The 23546-nt window shown below is 37.4% G+C and overlaps 5 protein-coding genes across 7 annotated transcripts; 3 read left to right on the forward strand and 2 right to left on the reverse strand.

Annotated features, from left to right (window-relative positions):
- Window positions 1-4901: 4901 nt before the first annotated feature.
- On the reverse strand, window positions 4902-7512 carry LOC112747778 (uncharacterized). The gene is made up of 3 exons (XM_025795965.1): window positions 7134-7512; window positions 5799-6514; window positions 4902-5669 (listed from the first exon to the last, which is right to left on the reverse strand). The coding sequence occupies exons 1-3, from the start codon at window positions 7510-7512 to the stop codon at window positions 4902-4904; spliced, it is 1863 nt and encodes a 620-aa protein (XP_025651750.1).
- Window positions 7513-9467: 1955 nt separating this feature from the next.
- LOC112748112 (tubulin alpha-2 chain-like) lies at window positions 9468-12211 on the forward strand. Of its 2 annotated transcripts, XM_072217570.1 has the most exons (5): window positions 9468-9905; window positions 10582-10816; window positions 10896-11266; window positions 11364-11821; window positions 11907-12211. In XM_072217570.1, the coding sequence occupies exons 1-5, from the start codon at window positions 9813-9815 to the stop codon at window positions 12181-12183; spliced, it is 1434 nt and encodes a 477-aa protein (XP_072073671.1). In that variant the 5' UTR covers window positions 9468-9812; the 3' UTR covers window positions 12184-12211. The 2 variants fall into 2 exon arrangements, with proteins under 2 accessions (XP_072073671.1, XP_025652105.1); XM_025796320.3 differs by having other exon boundaries at window positions 11364-12211.
- A 503-nt stretch (window positions 12212-12714) lies between these two features.
- On the forward strand, window positions 12715-15252 carry LOC112748115 (cytochrome c oxidase subunit 6a, mitochondrial-like). The gene is made up of 4 exons (XM_025796323.3): window positions 12715-12959; window positions 13360-13466; window positions 13925-13967; window positions 14964-15252. The coding sequence occupies exons 1-4, from the start codon at window positions 12848-12850 to the stop codon at window positions 14999-15001; spliced, it is 300 nt and encodes a 99-aa protein (XP_025652108.1). The 5' UTR covers window positions 12715-12847; the 3' UTR covers window positions 15002-15252.
- A 628-nt stretch (window positions 15253-15880) lies between these two features.
- Window positions 15881-19068, reverse strand: LOC112748114 (uncharacterized). 2 transcript variants are annotated; one of them, XM_025796322.3, is made up of 2 exons: window positions 18560-19068; window positions 15881-18113 (listed from the first exon to the last, which is right to left on the reverse strand). In XM_025796322.3, exon 2 carries the CDS (start codon window positions 18050-18052, stop codon window positions 16100-16102), a length of 1953 nt encoding a protein of 650 aa, XP_025652107.1. In that variant the 5' UTR covers window positions 18053-18113; window positions 18560-19068; the 3' UTR covers window positions 15881-16099. The 2 variants fall into 2 exon arrangements, with proteins under 2 accessions (XP_025652107.1, XP_029148666.1); XM_029292833.2 differs by having other exon boundaries at window positions 18296-18685.
- Window positions 18919-21817, forward strand: LOC112748116 (cysteine desulfurase, mitochondrial-like). Its single transcript, XM_025796326.3, has one exon. The coding sequence runs from the start codon at window positions 19956-19958 to the stop codon at window positions 21327-21329; it is 1374 nt and encodes a 457-aa protein (XP_025652111.1). The 5' UTR covers window positions 18919-19955; the 3' UTR covers window positions 21330-21817.
- Window positions 21818-23546: the final 1729 nt, after the last annotated feature.

A 23546-nucleotide genomic window follows, 5' to 3' on the forward strand; every position in this document is an offset into this window, starting at 1 on the left:
GGCTGATCCCTCGGGTCCCCGGCAACAGCGCCAATGTTACGTTGGGTAACCGGAGGTTAATGGGCTGGACTCATTAGGTTGGCCCAATCGTATGAGGGAGGAATCCTTTGAGCGGGTTTGCGCCTTTGGAGACTCCTTCCGACTTGTGAGCGTGAGTGAATGGGGGGTGATACTTGCAAAGACACTCTGATGCCTAAGTTAGCGAGAATGTGAGCAGGTCTAGAGAGTATTGGGACTTAGAGATACCTGAGGGATGTTAGTGTATTTATAGTGGTGAACCAATAACTACCGTTGGAGTGGTTCCACCTTTTAGGGTGGATAACCATCCCTTTATCTTAGGAAGGTTACGATATGACTCCTGGAAGTGGGTTGAGAGATTTTAGGGGCAGTTATTATCTGCCAGTTAATCTTTGCTCCCAACTTCTTTAGAGCAAGTCGTGGGGAGAACCGACTTCTAAAGAGAAGGTCGGTGTTCTGAGGAGCCCAACCTTGTGGTTGGATCTTGTAGTTTGGACCTGGGCCTTAGAGTTGGGCCAGGGTATGAACAGATATAAATCTGATAGACCACTTTAAAAATTAAGTCATGAAATCGTGAAAAATGATTTTTATTTTTTAAAAATAAAATCCTTCGTAGTAATTTTTGTAACACACCATATACTCTTAAAACAACAAAAACAAGCTTTTTATTTTTAATATGGAGGAGAGTTTAGTGTGTTGCAACGTTATGGAGAACACAGATGCTTTACCTGCACGTGGTGTCAGGGGAGCACAACTCGGACCGAGGGAGTTGGAAACAGGAACACGGACGGTCCAATTAGAGGGAGCAACTCGGACCGTCCGCTTTGTGATGGCCCAGCCACGTGACGCGCGCTCGTTGCTCTCCAGGACGGTGCCCCTTATACCAACATGCTTCCTCACGCCTAACTCACTCCCTCTGAGTCTCTTTCATACAACCCCACGAGCAATCTCTTTCCTTTATTCTTCTTCTTCTTCTTCAGCTTCCATAACTCCATTTTTCTTCATGCAAGCTTGAAGGAAAAATTCACAATGCCTAAGAAACAAAAATATAAAGATGTTGATCGTCCTGAACTTCATATTATACATTATCTCAGCCATTCTAATTATGTAAGTTTAATTTTTATTTTTTATATTTCAGATTTATTATTATTATTGTTAAAAGTTTAGGAATATATATTTAAATAAAGTAAATATTATATGTTATAGAGTTAATATTATTTTTGTTAGGAAGTGAATTTAGGAACATATAGGTTAAGATTGTGATTATCGTTAGAACTTAGGAATTTGTTGTTCAGTCTATATATATGTGTATATGTATAGTTGTAGTTGATTAGTGAACTTTTTTATTAATAATAATATTTAAATTGATGTAATCTCATAGATTAGTAAAAATAATATATGTTTAGAATTTTTTGTAATAATTTTAAAAATTATAATTAATTATTACGTTTAAGTTGAATAACTTTTGAAAATGGTTTGGAAAATTTAGAGTAAATTAGGCAGAATTTTTTGTAATAAATTTTTGTTTGTTGTTAGATTTTTAATTGAAATAAATATGTTAGTGTAGCAGAGGGCATTGTTATTAAAATCGGACCGGACTGGATTGGCCGGTTCGATCAAGAAACTGGTGAGTCGGATTGAAAATCGGTCCGGTCTGATGATGTCACTGCATAAGTTAACGAACCGGTCAAATCCGGAATGAATTGGTCAAAGCTGGTCAAACAGGGTTAGACCAGTTCGATCAAACCGCTTGAGTTTCAAAATTCCTCAAAAAGTGGAAGATGGGGTTCGAACCCCCTCTTCAAGAAGAAAAATGATACTCACAACCACTTAAACTTGTTGTTAATATATATGCAAATTAATATATATATATCTCTTTTAGCAAATAACTTACTTCTATTTAATTTAGTTTAATTTTAATAATAAGCCCATTCATTCTTAAATTAATTATGTTTTTAGTTAACAATAATTATAGACTCACTTATTTTTTTATAATTATATAGTGTCTGTGAATATTATTTTTTTAAAAATATTTTTTGTTTGAATGGGATTTAGTAAAATTATATATCATAGAATTGCGATTTGAATTATTATGTCTTGTTTAGTTAATTGTGGAAATTATTTAAATTATATATCATAGATGGTTATTATCTTTTAGTAGTAAATTAGTCATTGTTAATGATTTGACTAATAATCTGATATGTTTTTGTAGAGTTTACGATATCTGACATGTGATCACCCTCTCCCTCCAGATTGGTACAATGATAGGGTTGAGGAGCTTTTACGGTTTACTGGTTTCTTGCATGTTTTCGAAATTGGAGTAGTTCGATGTCAAAAAGTACTGGTAAATGAACTAGTTGAAAGGTGGCACCCAAACACACATACCTTTCACCTTCTTGTTGGTGAATATGCTGTGACACTGGAAGATGTTGCTGTTATCCTTTGTCTTCCAATAAACGGTCTTCCAGTCATAGGGATGACTATGAGTAGTTTTGAAGCCTTAGAGACGGAGTGTTTGTAGTAATTTGGGATTGCACCAAGGAAGTCAGACTGTAGAGCAAGCTGCATAAAACTGACCTGGCTTCGATCGAGATCTAAAAGAAAGATTACAATTGGTTGATGAAACCAGCATGCAGAGGTATGTGAAGTGCCACATTATGTTATTATTTGGTACAGTCTTGTTTGGTGACAAGTATGGGCATATGTGCATTGGAAGTTCTTGCCTTTGTTCGTGATTTTGGCAGTATCGGACAGTACAGTTGGGGATCTGCATGCCTGGAACACCTGTACAGGTCATTATGCAGGGCATCTCATTTCGACTGCAAGGAAATCGATGGTCCGCTAACACTTCTGTTAACCTGGGCTTGGATCCGTCTCCCATATATAGCTCCGGTTCCTCGGGAACCCTGCAGTTTTTCCCTTGCAAACAGGTGTCATTATCTTACAGTTAAAATCCTATATTCAATTGTAGAAAGGAATTGTGTTAATGAATTAAGTCATATTAGGTGGCGTAATTGGGAGCGTGGAGACCGACGCTTTAGGTATCTTACACTTGAGCATTTTAGGAAAGCCTTAGATGATCTCCAGGAAGGCCAGGTGTGTAGTTATTAAAGAAGTATTTGATGGTTGATTTAGTGTTAATGTTATCTGAGTTGTAATAATCTGTTTCCGTTATTTTTCGCAGTTTGTGTGGCTTGCTTATACTGTTGATCACATCGATCCGGATATAATTCCTGCAGATATCTACATGCACTCGGTTGTGTGGAGCGCTACGGTGCCATTAGTGTCTTTTGAAATCATTGAGTGGCATGCAACCGATAGGTTTAGGAGACAGTTTGGTTTCGTTCAGGGAGTCCCTCATCAGGAATGGAATCTTGACAAGGCACACGGAATGGTCCTGACTGGTCCTAAGAATCTTGACTGGGCCACGGCCATGACGCATTCGTTTTGGGTGATGCAGTGGACAAACAGGTATAACCACATTCTTATTGAGCTTCCCATGCCTCCACAGCATCCCTTGGATATTTACATGTACTGGTACCATGCAAGATATGGCAACCACTTGAACATGTCGGATCGTGTGGGTCAAGAGAATGATGAGGGTAATCAAGTCATGGATGATGACAATGAAGAACAGGAGCCACAGTCACCTCCACCTCCACCTCCACAAGAACAACCGTAATTCTCAAACCCATATGTACCTCAAACACAGTTTACCACATCATATCCAATACATCAGCAGTATTGGGGTACTCCACAACTTGACTCTGGAGATAGAGTATTTTTTTAGCCAGTTACTTGGATTCATAGTTGCAGAAGCAGGCCAATCACAGTATGGCCATCAGCGTGATATCATGGCTGGTAGGTATTTCTTGGACGCGATGCATCCATACCGCACTTCCTCGGTTAGCACTGGAGGGTTGGTACCTGGGGATTCTAATAAGAGTGACGGTGGTAGAGGAATTCTTAATAGTTAAAATCCTCGTCATGTTTCAATGGGTCTAATTGAAGAAAATGCTAGGACAGATGAGCTAGAGACGGATGAGATTCTAGTTGATATCCCAGATGATGATGATGACGATGAGGATAAGGATGAAGATGAAGACATGGAGGAAGATGAAGAATCTAATAATGATGCTGCTGGTGATGGTGATGGTGCATGTCCTATTATTGCTTTAATCTCTAGCCAATTGATTATATTATATTCATATATGGTTTATTTGCTTATATTATATACTTGCTGGGTCATTTGGTTATATTATATTCATATTTGGTTGATTTGCTTATATTATATACTTGCTGGTTCATTTGATTATGATGTATTCATGTATGGTTGATTTTCTTATATTTTGAACTTGTTTGGACAATTGATTATATTATATTCATATATGGTTGATTTGCTTCTATTATATACTTGCTGGGTCAATTCATTTGTGTTGATTTGATTATATTAGAAACTGGTTTAGTCAACTAATTAAGTTGTACACAGGTGAAGCATGAACTCTAGCTGAAACATGGAAAGGCTACAATCTCAGGGTGGATCTGCTACGTCGTAGCGCTAATCAATGCACTCCATCCGTATTCAAAAGGATCTCCAAGAAATGCAAGGATCTTGTGGACGACATGAAGTGGGCAAGGAGAAAATAACTTTTGTGTAGTTAGTATTATTACTGTGTAGTTCATCAAAGACGTTTCCATGTATCGTTTAAATGTTCTATGTATTGTTACAATGCATATCATAGAGTAGTTTTCTATCGAACATGGCATATAGTGGTTTGATATCAGTTACAATGTAGCAAAGAACATACTTTATAGTAGTTTGATATCAGTTACAATATTTCAAATAAAATAGAGTACTTTGAATTAACACGAAATACATAAATCTACTGAGCATTATTGCCGGCACTTGCACCACCTGCCTGACGGCATCTATTACGGCTGTGTCCCTCAACCCCACATTGCCTACATATCCTAGGACAACATAACATCCGCGTGTCCATCTCGTTCAAGAAGCGCGTCATCCTTAGACGACCTTTGGTTACTCGTCTCAGGTACGGATTCGGTACAAATCGAGGCCCGTTGTAAGCATGCCATGTAGTAGGGTTCCCCAATGGCCTAAACCTGGATCGGTAAACCTGTCGAACTTGGTCCATCTTATACACCTCATGAACATAAACATGCCAATCTAGTCGTTGATTTGCACAACATGCAAACACATGTCTACAAGAAATTTGATCCACGTGGAACTCACCGCAGTCACATCGTTGTCGACGGAGGTCGACGGCATACTCCACTCCACATGGCATCTCACGCACTTCAAAGACCTCATTCTGCCTGTCGAAGCAATTCACCTGGATTTTTCCTGAAGCAAGTTGATTTGCATGCAACTTGGAGGTCACAAGCTCAGAAAAAACATGGCCGGTAGTAATCCGAGCCTCCGCCTCGGCTCTTTTTCGAGTGAACAACTTGTTGAGTCTGTAGAAAATTGCTTTCACAAGTGCAGTGATAGGTAGATTGCGTGCACCCTTCAAGACTGAGTTAATGCATTCCACGAGGTTCGTAGTCATGTGACCCCATTGGTAACCACCATCAAATGCCAATGTATACTGTTCGCGGGGGATTCGGTTTAGCCAGGTTGTGTAAGCCTCGCCCTATTCTCGTAAACATTGGTAACGCAATTCATACTCGCGGACCGTCCTCGAATATCTTGCGCAATAATAAAGGACAAATTACAAAACAAATTATTAACAGTACCCTGTTAATAATGAACCTCAAATTACAACAAGGTTACCTATATTGACGACAAGTTTCTGTAGGTACGGTGCCTTGAACTTCCTCAAAAAATTCGACTCTATATGCCTGATGCAAAACATGTGGAAAGCTCTGGGAGGTGACCAAACTCCGTTACTACGGGCCACAACTGCATTGATGGATTCGTGTCGGTCAGAGATCAGTTCCACACCATCCCGAGTCACTACATGCTGTCGCAGGTTACTCAGGAAAAAGTGCCACGCATCAGTAGTCTCTCCTTCCACAATAGCAAATACAATTGGGACGATATTGTTGTTTCCATCATGTGAAACTGCAACCAACAGACAACCCTTGTACTTTCCATACAAGTGAGTCTCATCTACTTGGACAACTGATTTACAATGTCTGAATGCTCTAATACAGGGGTAATAACTCCAGAAGACTCGATGCAACACCCGGATATCCGTAACCAAGTCATCGCCTTGATATGCAGGCATAGTCTCAAAGTGGACAATTTCTGATGGCTCCTTATGACACATGGCCTCAAAACATATAGGCAAAGCTTCGTACGATGCTTCCCAACTTCCAAATATTTTTTCCACTGACTTTTGCTTAGCCAACCATGCTTTCCGATAGCTGACGGTGTAATTGAACTTCGACTGCACTTCCGCAATAACTGATTTCACCTTTATCGAGGGATCAACCTCAACCAACGGCTTTATTGCTTCTCCAGCTTCGAATGATCCTGAGAAATGGTTGCTCTGGTGCAAGTGTGACTACCATTATACCTCCTTATAACCCAACAGTACTTTTTGCTGATCATGCTAACCCTAATAAGCCAATCACAACCTGACCCATACTGCGTACACTTAGCATAAAATGTCAGCGACTCCGACTCATACACCCGGTAGTCTACACCTCTTCAGATAGTATAATCTTTTATCTCTCTAATAACAGCTTCACTAGAACTGAATTCCATACCCACGACAAATTCACCATCTGCGACAACAAGAATTTCTGCCACGACAACAGCCGTAGCATAAATATTTAATACACAAATATTTAATAAGTGCAATTAAAACTAAATCAATCCACAATACGTCAATCTTAGTATAATTAATAAACACTAATTAAAAGCATAAGCACATAAATAAATACTAAATAGTAACACTAATTATTATTTAACTTCATCAATAACTAACTACAAATAATGTTATTAACTAAACAAACACACAAACAAATGCTAACTGCGTATATTATCTCTTGTCACGTAATTATTTGTTCACATCGATCAATATAAATTATTATAAAATTCTAATCCATCGTTTATATCTATAGGCAATTACGTACATGCATTCATATACTCCGGAAATTCCGGAGCATGTATGGCTTCCAAGTCCAAAACTCGCATGAAAGACGGCTCCTCAAACGGATGTTCGTTTTCGAGTGCATTGACACGTCAGCTACATTTGGTGCCATAGTGTTGTCACCTTGGTCTTCGTCTCCATCAGGACCAACAACTTCGTAATTGCTTTCAAACTCTTCCTCACTATCACTGTTGTAATCTTCCCGTTCAATATTTCGATCGGCTTCAGACGGTTCGAATTCAACATACACCTCAATGAACGATATCTGACTGCGACTTTCAATGTACATTGAAAACATCTTTTGCATGCTCGCTTCATCTGTTACATATTTCATCTGAAATTGAACGAATCCACCAAATACAGGTATGGGATACATGTATACAATACATGATATTCTTCTAAACAACCCAGATTCTATCTTCTCACAAATCACACCTTTTAGTTCCTTGAATGAGATTGTGAATGGAATAACAATATCTAACGGATTTTCACAAATAAATTTTACTCCTTCAATTGTTTCTAAGAAAATATGACCGAAATAATATACTTTCAGTAAGACTCTATCATCCATTTTTCTCACTCATATGAATAAACTTTAAACTCTCGTTAGTTTCCTTCGTCTGAAAGAAGAGAGAAAGATAAACGGAGTTCCAGAAGGAAGAAGATGATGAACTGAAGAAGAAACACTCTTATCATTACAATATGAGCTACCCACACTTATATAATCGTTAAAAAACATATTATACTCAACTCGGACCCAACAATTACGCTTCACATATTCAAAAAAATATTTTTTTATACCAACTCGGAGAGTCCGTTTTCCTTTTATAAAAAATAAAAAATAAAAAATATAATCAGAGGGTCCGTTTTCCTTTAATAAAAAAAAACTAATCGGACGGTCCGATTAGTTAACCGTGAATTTTAAATTTTTCCTTCCTCATAACTCGAACCATCCGATTTAGTATCCTAATTTTTTCTTTCACAGAATTCGGATAGTCTGATTTCTTGCACTATATTTCAGCCAAAAGCTGTCCCACATAACCCCATCTTCTTTATCAATGCATAACAAACGCGCGCATAACATATCTAAATTAATGAGCCACAAAAACACACTATTTTGTGGAAAAACACCTTTTCCACTACCACAAAAAAAATTTGCGATATTCTTACGTTAAATAATAAAAAAGAAGATAAAGAACTGTTTTATGTTAAAAATTAGTATCATATCTCGTCATGTTTACATTTTTGTTATTGATTTCTTATTGGTTGCACATTTTATTTTTTAAATAATAAAAAAATTGAAGATGTGATCATGTTATGTTGATTTTTTTATGAGTGAATATCCCATCCGACCCCTGACAATTATCTCGAAAGGACAACGAGGCTCCCAAGAAAAAAAAAAACACCCAATCCGGCCCCTGATAAATTTTTTTGGGACTGATTAGCCCCTGTGTCAAAAAAAAACATTGATTTTTTTTGGTACAGGAGCCTCGTTGTCCTTTTGAGATAATTGTCAGGGGTTGGGTTGGATTTTTTTTTGGTTAGGGGCCGGGTTGAGGTTTTTTTTTTTGTCAGGGGCCTCATTGTCTTTCGAGGTAATTGTCAGGGGCTGATTTGGGTTTTTCTCTTTTTTTATTAATAATCGTTACCATGTGATATTTTTTGGTAAAGGAACTTCTAACCAAATATTTTTTCCAGTGAATTTTTAAAATATTTTCTAGAAAATAAAAATAATTTGATATTTTGATATCTTATATAAAAATATTTTTGTATTTATCAATTATATTTAGACATAATAATATAAAATATTTATTTGTTTATTATATTAAAATAATTTTTTCTAGAATAAAAAATTTTAAAAAATGGTAATTATAAATTTTTTAAAAATATGTTTTTTTATTTTCAATATTTTTATTTTTATTTGAACAAAAATTGTCAAACATACTAAAATTCTGGAAAAGAATTTTGATTAAATTTTTTTTACCACTTAATGATATACAAACACACACAGATTATTGAGACTAATTTTAAAGTTTCATCCGAATTTTGGCAAAGTTTACAAACAAGAATATGATAATTTTTATTTTCACAGTGCATTTGTTGTTTAATATGTTAGACAACTTTTAAATCTATTTACCAAGATAAAATATTATCTGTATTTAAATATTTGTCTAGATAGTAATATCTCTGTACACATTCTTAGTCTGTATGTATACTTTATATTGAATTGTATTACACTATTACTAAACTTATTGTGTCTTGAAAATTTTTTTTAATTAATGAAGTTAAAAAAAAACAACAAAAGAAGAAAAAGAAAAGAAAATATTCAGTGTGTAGAACAACCTGTAAAGTGTAATGTAATGGTCAGATGGCAAAGCAGCAAAAGCAGCCCAATATAAACTTGGGTCAGTGCTAGCGGCACATAGGTAACCCCGGTGTAATGAGAAGAAATTCAAAAAACGTTAACCGCGGTTAAATTATTTTAAAATGAAAATATCCCTCACAGTCACAGGGACGGCACTCTTCCCCAACCGCTATATAAAAAGAGAGAACCCCAAGAGCCTCAAGCACACTTTCGGCAACAGAGAGGCGTCTTAATACACGCCGCTCTTCTTCTCCATTCGACTTAGATTTAGATTTAGATCTCCTTATTCGTTGTGTGATTCAACTGTGAAAATGAGAGAGTGCATTTCGATCCACATTGGTCAGGCCGGTATCCAGGTCGGAAATGCTTGCTGGGAGCTCTACTGCCTCGAACACGGCATTCAGGTATTTTCCTCCATAACCATACCACCATTTTCCTTCACTGTTTTTGTCTTTTGCTTCCTTACTTCATAGTTCATAGATCGCTATGGGTTTACTTTCACTGTATTTTGCGTGGATCGCTGGATCTTCAACATTTGCTGTCATTTGTTTCTTTCTTCCATCCAGATCTTTCAAACTTCAAGTCAAGATTTAAGACATTTGAATCTTCTTTAATCTTGCCGAGTATAACTAATTTTACAGTGTAGATATAGAGTATATAATTTGTTTCTCAAATAATGCGTTTAGTAGTGCTGTTTTTAGTAGATAGATCTGGAATGTAAATTTAACGAGGCCTAGATTTCTGCTACGTTTGCCACAATTTTTTGAAATATTGCTTTACTTAGGAGTACAAGAGTATTGCCTTTACTATATCAATGAATTATGTATTGGTTATTGACAAAAATGTAGTGGATCTGGATCCACTTTGATCTAAATAAATAAGACATTCATAGCTTGTTAACATTCTTCAATTAGAATATGAGTGGTTGTATAGTTAGTCACTTGGTCTAGTCGTGCCGTGCTAACACGAAGATTCTATCAGTATTGTTTTTCTTTGAATACTGGGAACAATTAATTTCTATCCTCATGTTTTCTTTTAAATTAATTGGATCTTGATCATTTTTCTTTTGTGGTCTTTTAGCCTGATGGCCAGATGCCGAGTGATAAGACTGTTGGGGGAGGTGATGATGCTTTCAACACCTTCTTCAGCGAAACTGGAGCTGGAAAGCATGTACCTCGTGCAGTTTTTGTAGATCTTGAGCCCACTGTCATTGATGAAGTGAGGACTGGCACATACCGCCAACTGTTCCATCCTGAGCAGCTCATTAGCGGAAAGGAGGATGCAGCAAACAACTTTGCTCGTGGCCACTATACCAGTAATGCCTCAACAACCTGTGCATTTTTTCTGTATTTAAATCTAGTTTCATGCTAATACCATTGTGTTTGTAAATTCAGTTGGGAAAGAGATTGTTGATCTGTGCTTGGACCGTATCAGAAAGCTTGCAGACAACTGCACTGGTCTCCAAGGTTTCCTTGTGATGAATGCTGTGGGTGGGGGTACAGGTTCAGGTCTTGGATCCCTTCTTCTAGAGAGGCTTTCAGTGGACTATGGCAAGAAGTCCAAGCTTGGTTTCACTGTGTATCCCTCCCCACAGGTTTCGACATCTGTTGTTGAGCCCTACAACAGTGTCCTTTCAACCCATTCCCTTTTGGAGCATACTGATGTTGCTGTGCTGCTTGACAATGAAGCAATCTATGATATTTGCAGGCGTTCTCTTGACATTGAACGACCAACCTACACAAACCTTAATCGCCTAGTTTCTCAAGTATGATGTTGTTAACACATTTGAAGAAATTCCGCTTAATTGGTTATTTAAATGAGATCATACTCTGACTTTCTCTTTATATTAATAATATTTTCAGGTGATATCATCACTGACTGCTTCTTTGAGGTTTGATGGTGCCTTGAATGTTGATGTTACTGAATTCCAGACTAATTTGGTTCCATACCCCAGGATCCACTTTATGCTTTCATCATATGCACCTGTGATTTCAGCCGAGAAGGCATACCATGAGCAGCTATCAGTTGCAGAAATCACCAATAGTGCATTCGAGCCATCTTCTATGATGGCAAAATGTGATCCACGCCATGGAAAATATATGGCTTGCTGTCTCATGTACAGAGGTGATGTGGTGCCTAAAGATGTCAATGCAGCTGTGGCAACTATTAAGACCAAGCGCACTATTCAATTTGTTGACTGGTGTCCCACTGGATTCAAGTGCGGAATCAACTATCAACCTCCAACTGTTGTTCCAGGAGGTGATCTTGCCAAGGTGCAGAGGGCTGTTTGCATGATCTCAAACTCCACCAGTGTTGCTGAGGTTTTCTCCCGCATTGACCACAAATTTGATCTTATGTATGCGAAGAGGGCCTTTGTTCACTGGTACGTTGGTGAGGGGATGGAGGAGGGTGAGTTCTCTGAGGCTCGTGAAGATCTTGCTGCTCTTGAGAAGGACTATGAGGAGGTTGGTGCAGAGGCTGCAGAAGACGATGAAGGAGAAGATGGAGAGGACTATTGATTTGGAATTTGAAGTTCAGTTAATTTCTTTTCTCAATGGAGTCTTGTTTTGTTACCTTTGTCTTTTAATCTTTGTATGCTCTTGTTTACTTAGTTGTCCAATCTATTGGGCTTGGTCTGTTCCAGTACTAAACTCTAATGATTTGAATGTGGCTCTTAGCTAAAATTGTTGTCTATTTTGTGATTGCTAAATCATGCGTTGCACAGTGTGTTGATCCTGCGATGAAGCAGCTTCGATTATGTGTTAGAAGTTCAAGTGTTTTACCTCCCTTCCCAAGAATCAAGATGCACCTATGTTACTTTCTAATAAAACTTTTAGATTTTATATATATATATATATATATATATATATGGTGTTTAATTTTAATGTATTAACATTATAAAATATTTTACACAATTAAGTAATCATATTTTTTAGATAATTATTTAAACAATTAATATAAAAAATAATTATTTTCACTGTCATTAGAATATTAGATATACTGTATATTAAAATTTTTCTCAAAATTTAAATTTTACTTTTTTTCCCTCTCTCAAAGAAGGCATTGAGATTAGGAAATGATGTAAGTAGATACAGGAATTAGGAAATAATATGCTGGATGCGTGTTCAATTATTTTTAATAAACTAAAATTTAACTTAAAAATTAAAAAAAAAAATCGAAAATGTTTATAACGATAAGATAAAAATGCAATCCTTATTTGACGTATTCTGCTCTGAAACTTTGTCCATATTTACAGGGCTTTCCCTGTTCCTACGGCCTCCATTACTGACAAGTTTAAAACGCATAACAAGATTTCTGTTTCGGTAACATTGGCATTGATTGAGCAATGGCAAGCACCCTCGCGCGGTCCACTCTTAGAACTGCCTTACGAGGAAGCCCTCGTGCCACACCCCCTCCCAAGCGAAACTTCGCATCTTCTCCTCATCACGATGATGCATGTTTGTTCTCTCTCTCTTTCTCTCAACAATAAGATTGGATTGTTTATACGTTCCTGTAATCTTCTCGTGCGTCCGGTTTTAGTTTCTGCATGCATCTCCTTTTTCTCTCAAATCTGGATCGCCAGAACATTTTATTTACTCTCCTTGTGGAAATTACATTGTATTTATTCTGTTGCTGAATTCGATACTGAAGCTAACCTAACTTCAACGTGCTTTTATATAATAACATTTTAGACTGCAGAATCAATGTAACGTTCACCTTACAAAATAGGCACAATATTATATAGTTTTCAGTCCAAATCCAATTTAGCTCTCATGAATAATTTCTATGAATTATATTTTCTTTTTTCGTTAAAATGATTTGCTTTGGTTATTATTTTTCTGCTGTGATTTGTTTCAGATGAGACGGCCAAGTGGGAGAAGATTACGTATCTAGGCATGGCTACATGCTCAGGTTTAGCTTTTTATATTCTTTCAAAAGGCCACCCGCACCATGAAGAACCTCCTGTAAGTTTTTGCTTTCCACTCATCACATGTTATTACCTGTTTTTTTATGAGTGTTAAGTTCAATTTGGCATGAGTTTAGTCACCCTCTGAAATTATACGACATACCATGATCATATTGTTTCATTGTACTAAAATCCAAAAGGGTGATATTTGTGTTTCTTATTGAGTTCTACTTTCTATTAAGAAATTGACCATAAGATTGAAAATCAAGACGGCTTATGGTCTAGGAGTTTAAGTTTTTGAAGGATAAAGACGTTTTCTTATCTATGATGATTATAATAAATCTCAATTTTAGGTCAAAGTCTGTGTATGGTTTGTCTGAAAATTTACGTTTACTGCATTCTATTATTTGTTTTTATTAGCTTGTTAGTTACATCTCAAATTTGTTTTAACACATTCATCATAAGAATATCCATTTCTTTCTATCTCTAATTTCTTTATTCTCTTTTCTTATGCAGCCATACCCATATTTGCATATCCGCAACAAGGAATTTCCATGGGGTATATCTCTCTCATAGAATGCTTTAATCCGTGTGTCTATGTATATATGTTCTCTAAGCAACTTCCGCCAAAATCATTTATTGGAATTTGGAATTGTTTAATTTTGGCAATTGGACTTTGTTCAGCAACTTCTGCAAAAAGTCTTTCCTTTTTATCATAAAATTGTAGCTCTTCTTTTAAGAAATTTAATATTCATGAAACGTAAAAGCAGCCTTCTCAATCAGATGTAGAGCAAAGAAGAAAGCTGCATATAATAATGTGAAGTTATCGAGTTAATACTCAATTTGACCACTGAAATTTGAAATCGGATTTAATTTGACTCTTAAAATTTCAATGGACTCAAATTGGACCTCGAAAGTTATAATCGTAACTCACATTAAGCCTTGAGCTAATCTCCGTTAATGGTGTTGATTTGGTACATTAATTTGTTGTGATTTGGATTTCTCACCCAGGTTCTATGTGATCAAGATTTATCAGAGTTTCAAAACCTTGATTGTTGCATCCAAAGCCGCAAAATTTTTAAATTGAACTTGTTATTTTTGTCTTCACGAGGATGTTGTGGAGCCAATCAAACTTTTAGGAGGTCTAGTAAGTCTTAGTCACATAGAATCTAAGTGAGGAGTCCAAATCTTAACAAGTTAACATGCAAAATCAACACGCCATTTACAGGAATTAGCTCAGGGACTAACGTGAGTTACTATTGTAAATTTTGGAGACTAAATTGAGTCAATTGTAATTTTAAGGGTCAATTTGAGTCTTCAAATTGAATATAAGTCGAAGTTATCATATTATTATTCACTTAGATTTAGATGTGATTGACATATGGAACTTTGAGAGATCATCATGTTTCAATGCCTTTCGGTACACTTTTATGCTTTTGTTACCGTTGATTGAAGTTTAGCCAGTTGTGTGCATGTGATGTTTTGAACAATAGAATAGGATCATTCAATTATCTATAGTTTCTTATTGTAGAAGTGATTCTTCTGTGATAAACAGGTCCAAATGGGCTTTTCGAGGTTAAGGACCACCACTAGGAGGAGCATTCGATTATTGGATTTTGATAACTGAGTGAGGTATTTGGAGGCAGCAGGCAATAGCCTATTTCCTTTGTCAACGTTTCAAGGAAAACACTGATGATGGTAGTTTCGTATTATTTTATGGAACTGTTATCTACAACTAGCACTTGACTATATGGTCTTTCTTATTTAATTCAATTTGTTTGGTTTAATTTGCTGAAATTGAAACATAATAAAACGGGTACCATGCTTTGTACTTTTTCTCTCAATACTTGGTCAATTCATTCTGCCTCAATTTTAGCTTCTTCAATGAATCTGTTAATATTTTGGAAGTACTTAAAGTATAATGTAAATGATATAACAAAAAAAGTTTATAAAAAAATCTGACCGGAACAATGCACAAATGAATTTTCTTCGTGAAAGTATAAGATGTTGAGAAAGCGACTTGCCGTTTTAGCCTGCATTAGCTATTATAGCTAAATTGTCGTTTTATGTTATGTTAGCTGCCAAGTAGCCATCAAGGTAGTGAAAGGCCAACTGTCTAAGCTATTAAGTGGTCTTTACAATCAAATTCGGGTATGTTTGGTTTAATTTTCAAGTGAAAAAGATTAAGTTGAAAGAAAAATCCTGTCACATCTTTTTTGTTCTACTTAGAGATAATATCTTGCTAGTTGCTATGTGCTAGTCTTCAATACCAATTAGGCTCGGACCCATTCATAAAGTCACTGGTTGTTGTTACTTCGGGTTTAAGATCGCTGTCTAGTAATAGAAATACCAATGCCTCGTGAGATAAGAATGTTGTTTAGTGTTTCCTTTTTGTAAGGTGAAAAGGGCTGAATGAGTTCATACTCATAGACTACATATTTTAAAGCAGCAGAAATAAAGCAAATTGATATCTTCTGTGGACAATCTTGCCAATGCAAATTGCAATTAGCAATGATCAAATATAGAAAACAAAAATTTGATACATATTGGTCACGTAAGGAAATCAAAAGAATTACTAGGATTACAAGAAGAAAGCAGAGGATACAATTCATTTATTTAAATTACCATTTTGCAGCAGTGACATCATACCTCCCTTATTTTCTGTATTTGTTCCTGGAATGGTTCCCATATCTATGCCGCGCTCTGAGAGTTTGAAGAATCAGAGTTGCCTTGACCATTCTGCTGAGAGTTGCCATGATCATCTGTGTTTGCTGACTCATCTTTCTCTTTTTGTGATTCCCCTGATTCCTGTTGAGTTCCTTCTTCATTTTCACTCTTCTTCTCAACATTGTTTTCATTCTCAACCTTGATTCCGTCAGCACTATTATTCTCAGAGGATGCGTCTTTCTTCTCAGAACTGGAAGAATCAGAAGTATTTACTGGCACATCATGACTATCACCTCCGTTTTCATTGCCATCTGAGTTATTCTGCCCAGCATTGTTACTACTTTCGGAATTTGTTGATCCTTCTGTGTTTTGTTCGGAGTAGTTAGTTTGGTTAGTATTTGTGTTGTCATTAGCACTTCCGTCATCACCGTTCGTGTTGGTCTGAGCAGAACTGGTGTTGTCATTCTCCCCGGACTCTGCGCCATTCTCTGACCTGGAGGATTCATCCTTTTTCTCTTCGGATGAAGCATCAGTGGAAGTGAGCTGAACCTCTTGGTTTTGGCCAGCATCTTTGTTCACAGTTACCCCTTCTTGGCTGGAATTGTTGCCGTGGTTTTCACCCTCAGCAGAACTTCCGGAGGTGTCCTTGTATTCGCCGTTAGCCGCATTGGTCTCATGAGTTCCTGATGAATCTGTTGAAGCGGAATCAGCTTGTTGCCTTGACGCATCTGACTTAGAATCTTCGGTTTTCGTCTGGCTGGTTTCCTCCACCTCGGTGTTTGCATTGTCTCCTGAGGGATTATTCTGCTGCTGCTCATCTGACCCAGCAGTATTGGAACTCTTCTGTGAATCATTTTCTGTCTCAGCCTGATTCTCGCTACTGTTTTCTTGGTTGGTTGTTGTAACAGTAGAGTCATTCACTGATTCTGTTACATTTGGGACTGACTCATTGTTTTCTTTGTTTTCAGCAGTGGAGGCAATATCCCCATCTTGCAGCCTACCTTCAGATGAAGCCACCTCCTCAATCTTTTCATTCTCTTTTTCATTTTCTGTTGCTTTGCTTTCCTGCTTGTCTTCTTCTTTGCTATCTTTCTCTCCATTTTGCTCCCCCTGTTCTTTAGCTTCACTTCTGTCTTGGTTGGTATCTTCATTCTCCTTATTGTCTGTCTTTGTCTCTTCATTTCCTTGTTGATTCTGTTCCTCATTCTTCTCTCCACTTTCTTTGCCCTCTCCCTCAGTTTTGTTATCGTTGCTCTCTTGCTGATTCTTTTCCTCACTTTTCTCTACATTTACTTTGTCCTCCGCCTCAGTTTTGCTATCTTCATTCCCTTGCTGATTCTTTTCCTCACTTTTCCCTCCATTTTCTTTGTCCTCCGCCTCAGTTTTATTATCTTCATTCTCTTGTTGATTCTTTTCCTCACTCTTCTCTCCACTTTCTTTGTCCTCTCCTTCAGTTTTGTTCTCTTCTTTCTCTTGCTCATTGTTCTCTCTATTTTCTTTGTCCTCCCCCTCAGTTTTGTTACCCTCACTCTCCTTCGTTTCAGTATCACTCTCCTTGTTTACCTTATCGTCATGATCCTCATTTTCCTTTTCCATCATAGCATTTTCGGATCTCTCTTCAGTCCCTTGATCTGCTGAATCCTGTGCGTGCTCAAAATTGTCTTCATTGTTATTCTGCTTCATGCTTTCATCTTCCACACCATTAACATCTTCTGGTTTTTTTTGCTCTTCATGCTTGATTTCTTCATCCTCTTCCTCTCTATGCCTTGCATCTACAACAGAAGGTTGCTCCACATTAGGGGTGAGGTCCTTCCTCCCTAACTTGACAACCTCAGTGCTAATAGATGCTTCCTTGTGGCGGCTGGGTCCGAATTGATAAACCAGCCAGATGCAAAGGGCTAGCACAACACATATTTGTACAGCATGCTTCACCTTGAAGCCCTTGGATCTCGGGCTCCTCTGAGATGACCTGAACATGCCGAATAGTCCTGAATGATGAGCCTCCAAATTTCACCTTCTTTAATATTTTCTCGGAAGCCTGATCAGAGTTGAAGATAAATAACTGATTAGAACGAACCAAGAGTAACAACAAATTAAAAGATTCACATTTAGAATATAGTATGCTGGCCGATCTACAACTACAAATACCTTAAGCTTACATGTAAAAAAGATATTTTATTACCAAAATCAAGATCACATACGCGAGGTTAGAACATTTACCAGTGTAACAATTGGATATATCAGTTCATGATTTAAAGTTCAAATCTGAAATCAGTAGCAGAGAACAATGGAAAGAGCAGCATATGCGTATTGAGGAGCCAACTCAGTTCGAGAAATCATAATACAGCAGTATATATGAACATTGAATTAAGACATTCACAGAGATCTAAACTTGTTTATGGAAAAGAAATGGCAAACTGAAGAAGCTTCACAATAACAACAGAAACCATAATAAATCACAGAAGGACAGAGACACATACTTACCTATAAGAAAGAGGCTTTTGGAGTTTCCCTCAGATGAATTGAATGCTTTTGGATCTGATACCGATGTAGTGTGGACAAGATCTATTTGCAGAGATGGTAATGGCAATGGCAACAAGGCCTCACACTCATTTATTTATTTATAGCCTTGCAAGTTGAAACTAGTTTAGTTTATTTTTAACTGTTTTTCCCCACTAACTTCAAAAGTAGTCCATCAAAACTCAAAAAGAGAGAGAAAATGAAAAAGGTAAAACGACGCCGTCTTTTGAAAATGTTAGGAGCACCGCCATTTTTTTTTTGGTGACTAGGAGCACCGCCATTTAATTTAATTTAAGCACTACGTGAACAAAACCCATGGTGGAATAAAACCAAACACGTGGCTTCTCATAAACCTTACCATAAAACCCTACCACCGTCAGATTCCCCAAAGTTAGGAATGTGCGCGTGTATCTCAGACTTCATATCTGAGAGTTCAAGTCATACGCTCACACCTTTTCTTCAATTTTGCTCTCGCCCCATCAACTACTAGGAAGATATATATAGTTATGTGAATTATGTTGAGTTATGGAGTATTGGAAAGATATATATAATTATGATAGTATTTAATTTTTTGTTTTAGTAGAAAGAAATTGGACCATCTGATTTTATTAGAAAGAGAAAATGACATAAATGGGACGGTTTGATTTCGATTTGTGTAGAGCAGTACAAATTGGATTTAGGATTTTCTGTCAGTATATAAATTGGACTTAAGATTTTTTATCTGTATACAAATAAGATCCAAAATTTTCAGTACTTCTAATCAGAAGGTCTGATTTATCTTACGTAATTCTCATATGGTGAAATATTATATATCTTCATAACTCTATATACCAACCCTCTTTCCATATTAAAATTAAAAAGTTCTAAGGATAACGCTAGGATAATAATGTAGTAACGTTATATTTTTTTAAAATAAATTATAATATAAATTTGATATTTTATTTATATTAAAATATTTTTATTATTTTTAATATTTTAATTATATACAATATTTTAAATAATTATTATATTAATAAATAAAAATACATACAATAAAATTAAATATGTGGACAAGTAATTATATTTAAGTGAACTTAAATAGTTAAATGTGTTTAGAAAAATATAATATTATAGTTTAAATAACAATAAACATAGAATATTCAACAATTATCAATAAATACGCGGCTTGGGAGTTGTATGTGCAACGCGCCTGTGAGCGGTGCAAGGTACTGTTTGATAGAGATGATGGCATTTGTTCCTCCTGGAAAGCAAAATCCTGAATTAGGTTTATCGCTGCTCAGTTTCTATCTATTTCCCTTTCAAATTCTCTCTCTTTCTTTACCAAACCAGTAAGCAAGGTACGTTCAGACTCACCGATCCAATGACCTCGAAGCTACTTGCTTCTAATCTCCGTCACCACCTCACAAGATCCGCCCGCATCCTCTTCCGCCGCCAACCGCTTTCAACTGCGACAGCAGCGGCGCCGGACTCGCCCCAACCCTATGAAGACGCCGCGGGAATCACGATGAAAGGGGTGAAAATCTCCGGTAGACCGCTTTACCTGGACGTGCAAGCGACCTCACCGGTGGACCCTCGCGTGCTGGACGCCATGCTCCCCTTCTTCCTTTCTCGCTACGGAAACCCTCACTCTCGAACACACTTCTACGGTTGGGAATCCGATGAGGCTGTTGAGCGAGCACGTTCTCAGGTTGCGGCCCTTATAGGCGCTTCCCCCAAAGAAATAGTGTTTACCTCAGGGGCAACTGAATCCAACAACATCTCCATTAAGGGTGTGATGCATTTCTACAGGGAGAAGAAGAAGCATGTGATTACCACCCAGACGGAGCACAAGTGTGTTCTTGATTCTTGCCGCCACCTTCAGCAGGAGGGTTTTGATGTCACTTATCTTCCCGTTGAGTCTGATGGTTTGGTTGATTTGGAGAAGCTTAGGGCTGCTATTAGGCCTGATACCGGTCTTGTTTCTGTGATGGCTGTCAATAACGAGATTGGGGTGGTTCAACCTGTTGAGGAAATTGGGAAGATTTGCAAGGAATTCAATGTTCCTTTTCACACTGATGCAGCTCAGGCTTTGGGGAAGATTCCTATTGATGTTGAAAAGTGGAATGTGAGTTTGATGTCTCTGAGTGGACATAAGATTTATGGACCTAAAGGTGTTGGGGCTTTGTATCTTAGGAGGCGGCCGAGGATTCGTGTCGAGCCTCAGATGAACGGTGGTGGACAAGAGAGAGGGATTAGGAGTGGGACTGTGCCTACCCCTTTGGCCGTGGGGATGGGTGCAGCTTGTGAGTTGGCAATGAAGGAGATGCAGTATGATGAGAAGAGGATTTCCATGTTGCAGGAGCGGTTGCTTAATGGGATTAGAGACAGGATTGATGGGGTTGTGGTGAATGGAAGCATGGAGAGGCGCTATGCTGGGAATTTGAACTTGTCCTTCGCTTATGTTGAAGGGGAGAGTCTTCTTATGGGGTTGAAGGAGGTTGCTGTATCTAGTGGCAGTGCCTGTACCAGTGCAAGCTTGGAGCCTTCTTATGTGTTGAGAGCATTGGGTGTGGATGAGGACATGGCTCACACTTCCATTAGGTTTGGGATTGGTAGGTTCACCACAGAGAAGGAAATTGATAGGGCGGTTGAACTCACGGTTAAGCAGGTGGAGAAGTTGAGGGAGATGAGTCCACTTTATGAAATGGTGAAGGAAGGTATCAACATCAAAGAGATTCAATGGGCACAGCACTGATTATCAGGGAAGTTCATGACTTAATTGGATTCATATATAGCGAGCTGAATGAATTGGACCTGGATAACATCCCTTCGGAGATAGCTAAATATGTGTGCTGCTCAACCATATAAATAATCGTTGATCACCCAGGTTTTTGGCGCCCTTCCAGACTCGTTTCGAGAATCACAATAGGTAATTTAGGATGAAACATGCTCTTAAATGGTTATGTATAATAATACCTTTCTAGGATTGCTTACATTTCTTGGCACGTACCTATATTACTTTGTCATATTGGAATGAACACTTATGCTCATACCCATTTTCTAGTTTTGTTTTATTGTTTTTGTTCATTGTTAATCTTAACACGTATGCCAACTACATATTGTGTTTCTTGTATTGAATGCATTTTGCTCTCAGAATACTGAACTAGACAATGATAGTTGAATAAAGCATATGGTTTGTATGCTATCGACAACCTTCAATTTGCTTGGTTGTTTCTTGTTTGAGTTGTTGAATATGGTGATATGCCAGCTTTTATCTACCGTTTTTACTTTATTTATGTATCATAAGTGAGAAGAATCAGCCTGAAGTCTTACCTTACATTCATATGTTCAATTGAAAAATACATTACCAATTTAACTAGTCGGATTAGACATGGTTTTATATCAAATTCACCAATAAATCAGTGCAAATGTGACAAGAAATGTATTAGGCCTGCTAAATTGTTTCTTGTGGCTTCCATAAGTGTTTAACAAAAATAAAAATAAAAACCATTTATTGTGGCTTCCAGTAAGTAAACTTGGTCTGCTATGTCTCGTTTTGAAGGTAACTTCTTACTCTGTTCAACTAACCGTTTTGTTGTGGCTTCTATGGTTGTATATCACATAACTATTACTAACTATGCCCGAGTGAAGTCCTTAATGATAATGAGTATTGTTAGGATACCATTAGTAAGGGGAATAGTTACAGTTAATTAGTCACGAAATAGTATGAGGGAATAATTTAAAGAGGGTAGGGTCTTGCCATTTGGTTAGTCTTTTGGGGAGAGATTGAGGGCTCGGGGATTCTCTGAACTCTCATAATTCAATTTAGGGTTCTTGGTACTTTTAGAAGAAATACCCAATTTTTATAGGCAATCATATATTCTTCTCTCTACCATTGATACCAGTTCTAACGAGGACTCCAGGACCTTTGCTCATAGCATGCATCTTTTTACACCAAAACAAATTCAGGTTTTCCAAAGTCAAAATCCAGTCAAGAAGGAATAATGATGAGGAGTAGGATGTTATGCTGTTTCAAGTTAGTTTTATCCTTGGTTTACAATTCCACATTTCAAAACTGCAAGCCATTACATGATTTGCCACACTCACCAGGTTACTGCAGTTAGTCACTTTGGCTAGTAGAATTTTGCGAGCTTGTTAAACAGTGGTTTGATTGGAGTCTGCAGTCTGGAACCTGCTAGGCTGCTACTGCAATCATCTTGTGGAGTTTATATATAGATGATCTGGTGAAGCAATTGCTAGCACCCGTTGGTGTGGTGTATTAATCAGTGCCTGTCACTACTCAGTAGTATCTACTTTGACTTGCTTTAATGTATGGATCTTCTTGTCTACCAGCTCCAAGAATTGGAACCCAGGTGAACATCATCAGAGGCCAACATGTCCACCACTAAACCAAATCTTCATGTGCCTAGAATATTGGTTTGAAGTTTTTCTTTTTGGTCAGGGTTTGAATCTTCTCTTGAACTCTGTTATGGCTTTATCCCTGATTTTATGGTTGATTTTAGGAGCTTGGAGCCTCATCCCAAATTCCTTCACTTGTTTTCGTGGCTGAGACTTCACTTTTTTTTTTGTTGGACTGCGACATCACTTTGTTTAAAACTTTTTTGGTCGAAGTTAGGCTGGGAACTGGGAAGGCCCAGCCCAATGCAGCGAGAGCCATATACAACTGAGAAGCAATAACACCACCAATGGAAACATTTACAATTTCATCTACCCCTTCCTAACACATCTACCCTGTATCTTCCTAACAGATTCAGATTACTCTCTCCAAGCTTGAGATATCAGTGACTACCAAGTGCTTCAATCACTTAGTTTAAAACTTAGGTTGCCTTGTTGGAATCATGACTTTGGACTGTTGGGTCAACCCTATGAAAATAAATTAATCTTGCTGTGCCGAGTAGGTTTGTATTGGGCCTTCTGAATGTGATACTTGATGTTTTCTAGTGGATACTTG

The sequence above is a fragment of the Arachis hypogaea genome, chromosome 15 (genome assembly GCF_003086295.3).
Source record: "Arachis hypogaea cultivar Tifrunner chromosome 15, arahy.Tifrunner.gnm2.J5K5, whole genome shotgun sequence".
Classification (NCBI taxonomy): domain Eukaryota; kingdom Viridiplantae; phylum Streptophyta; class Magnoliopsida; order Fabales; family Fabaceae; genus Arachis; species Arachis hypogaea.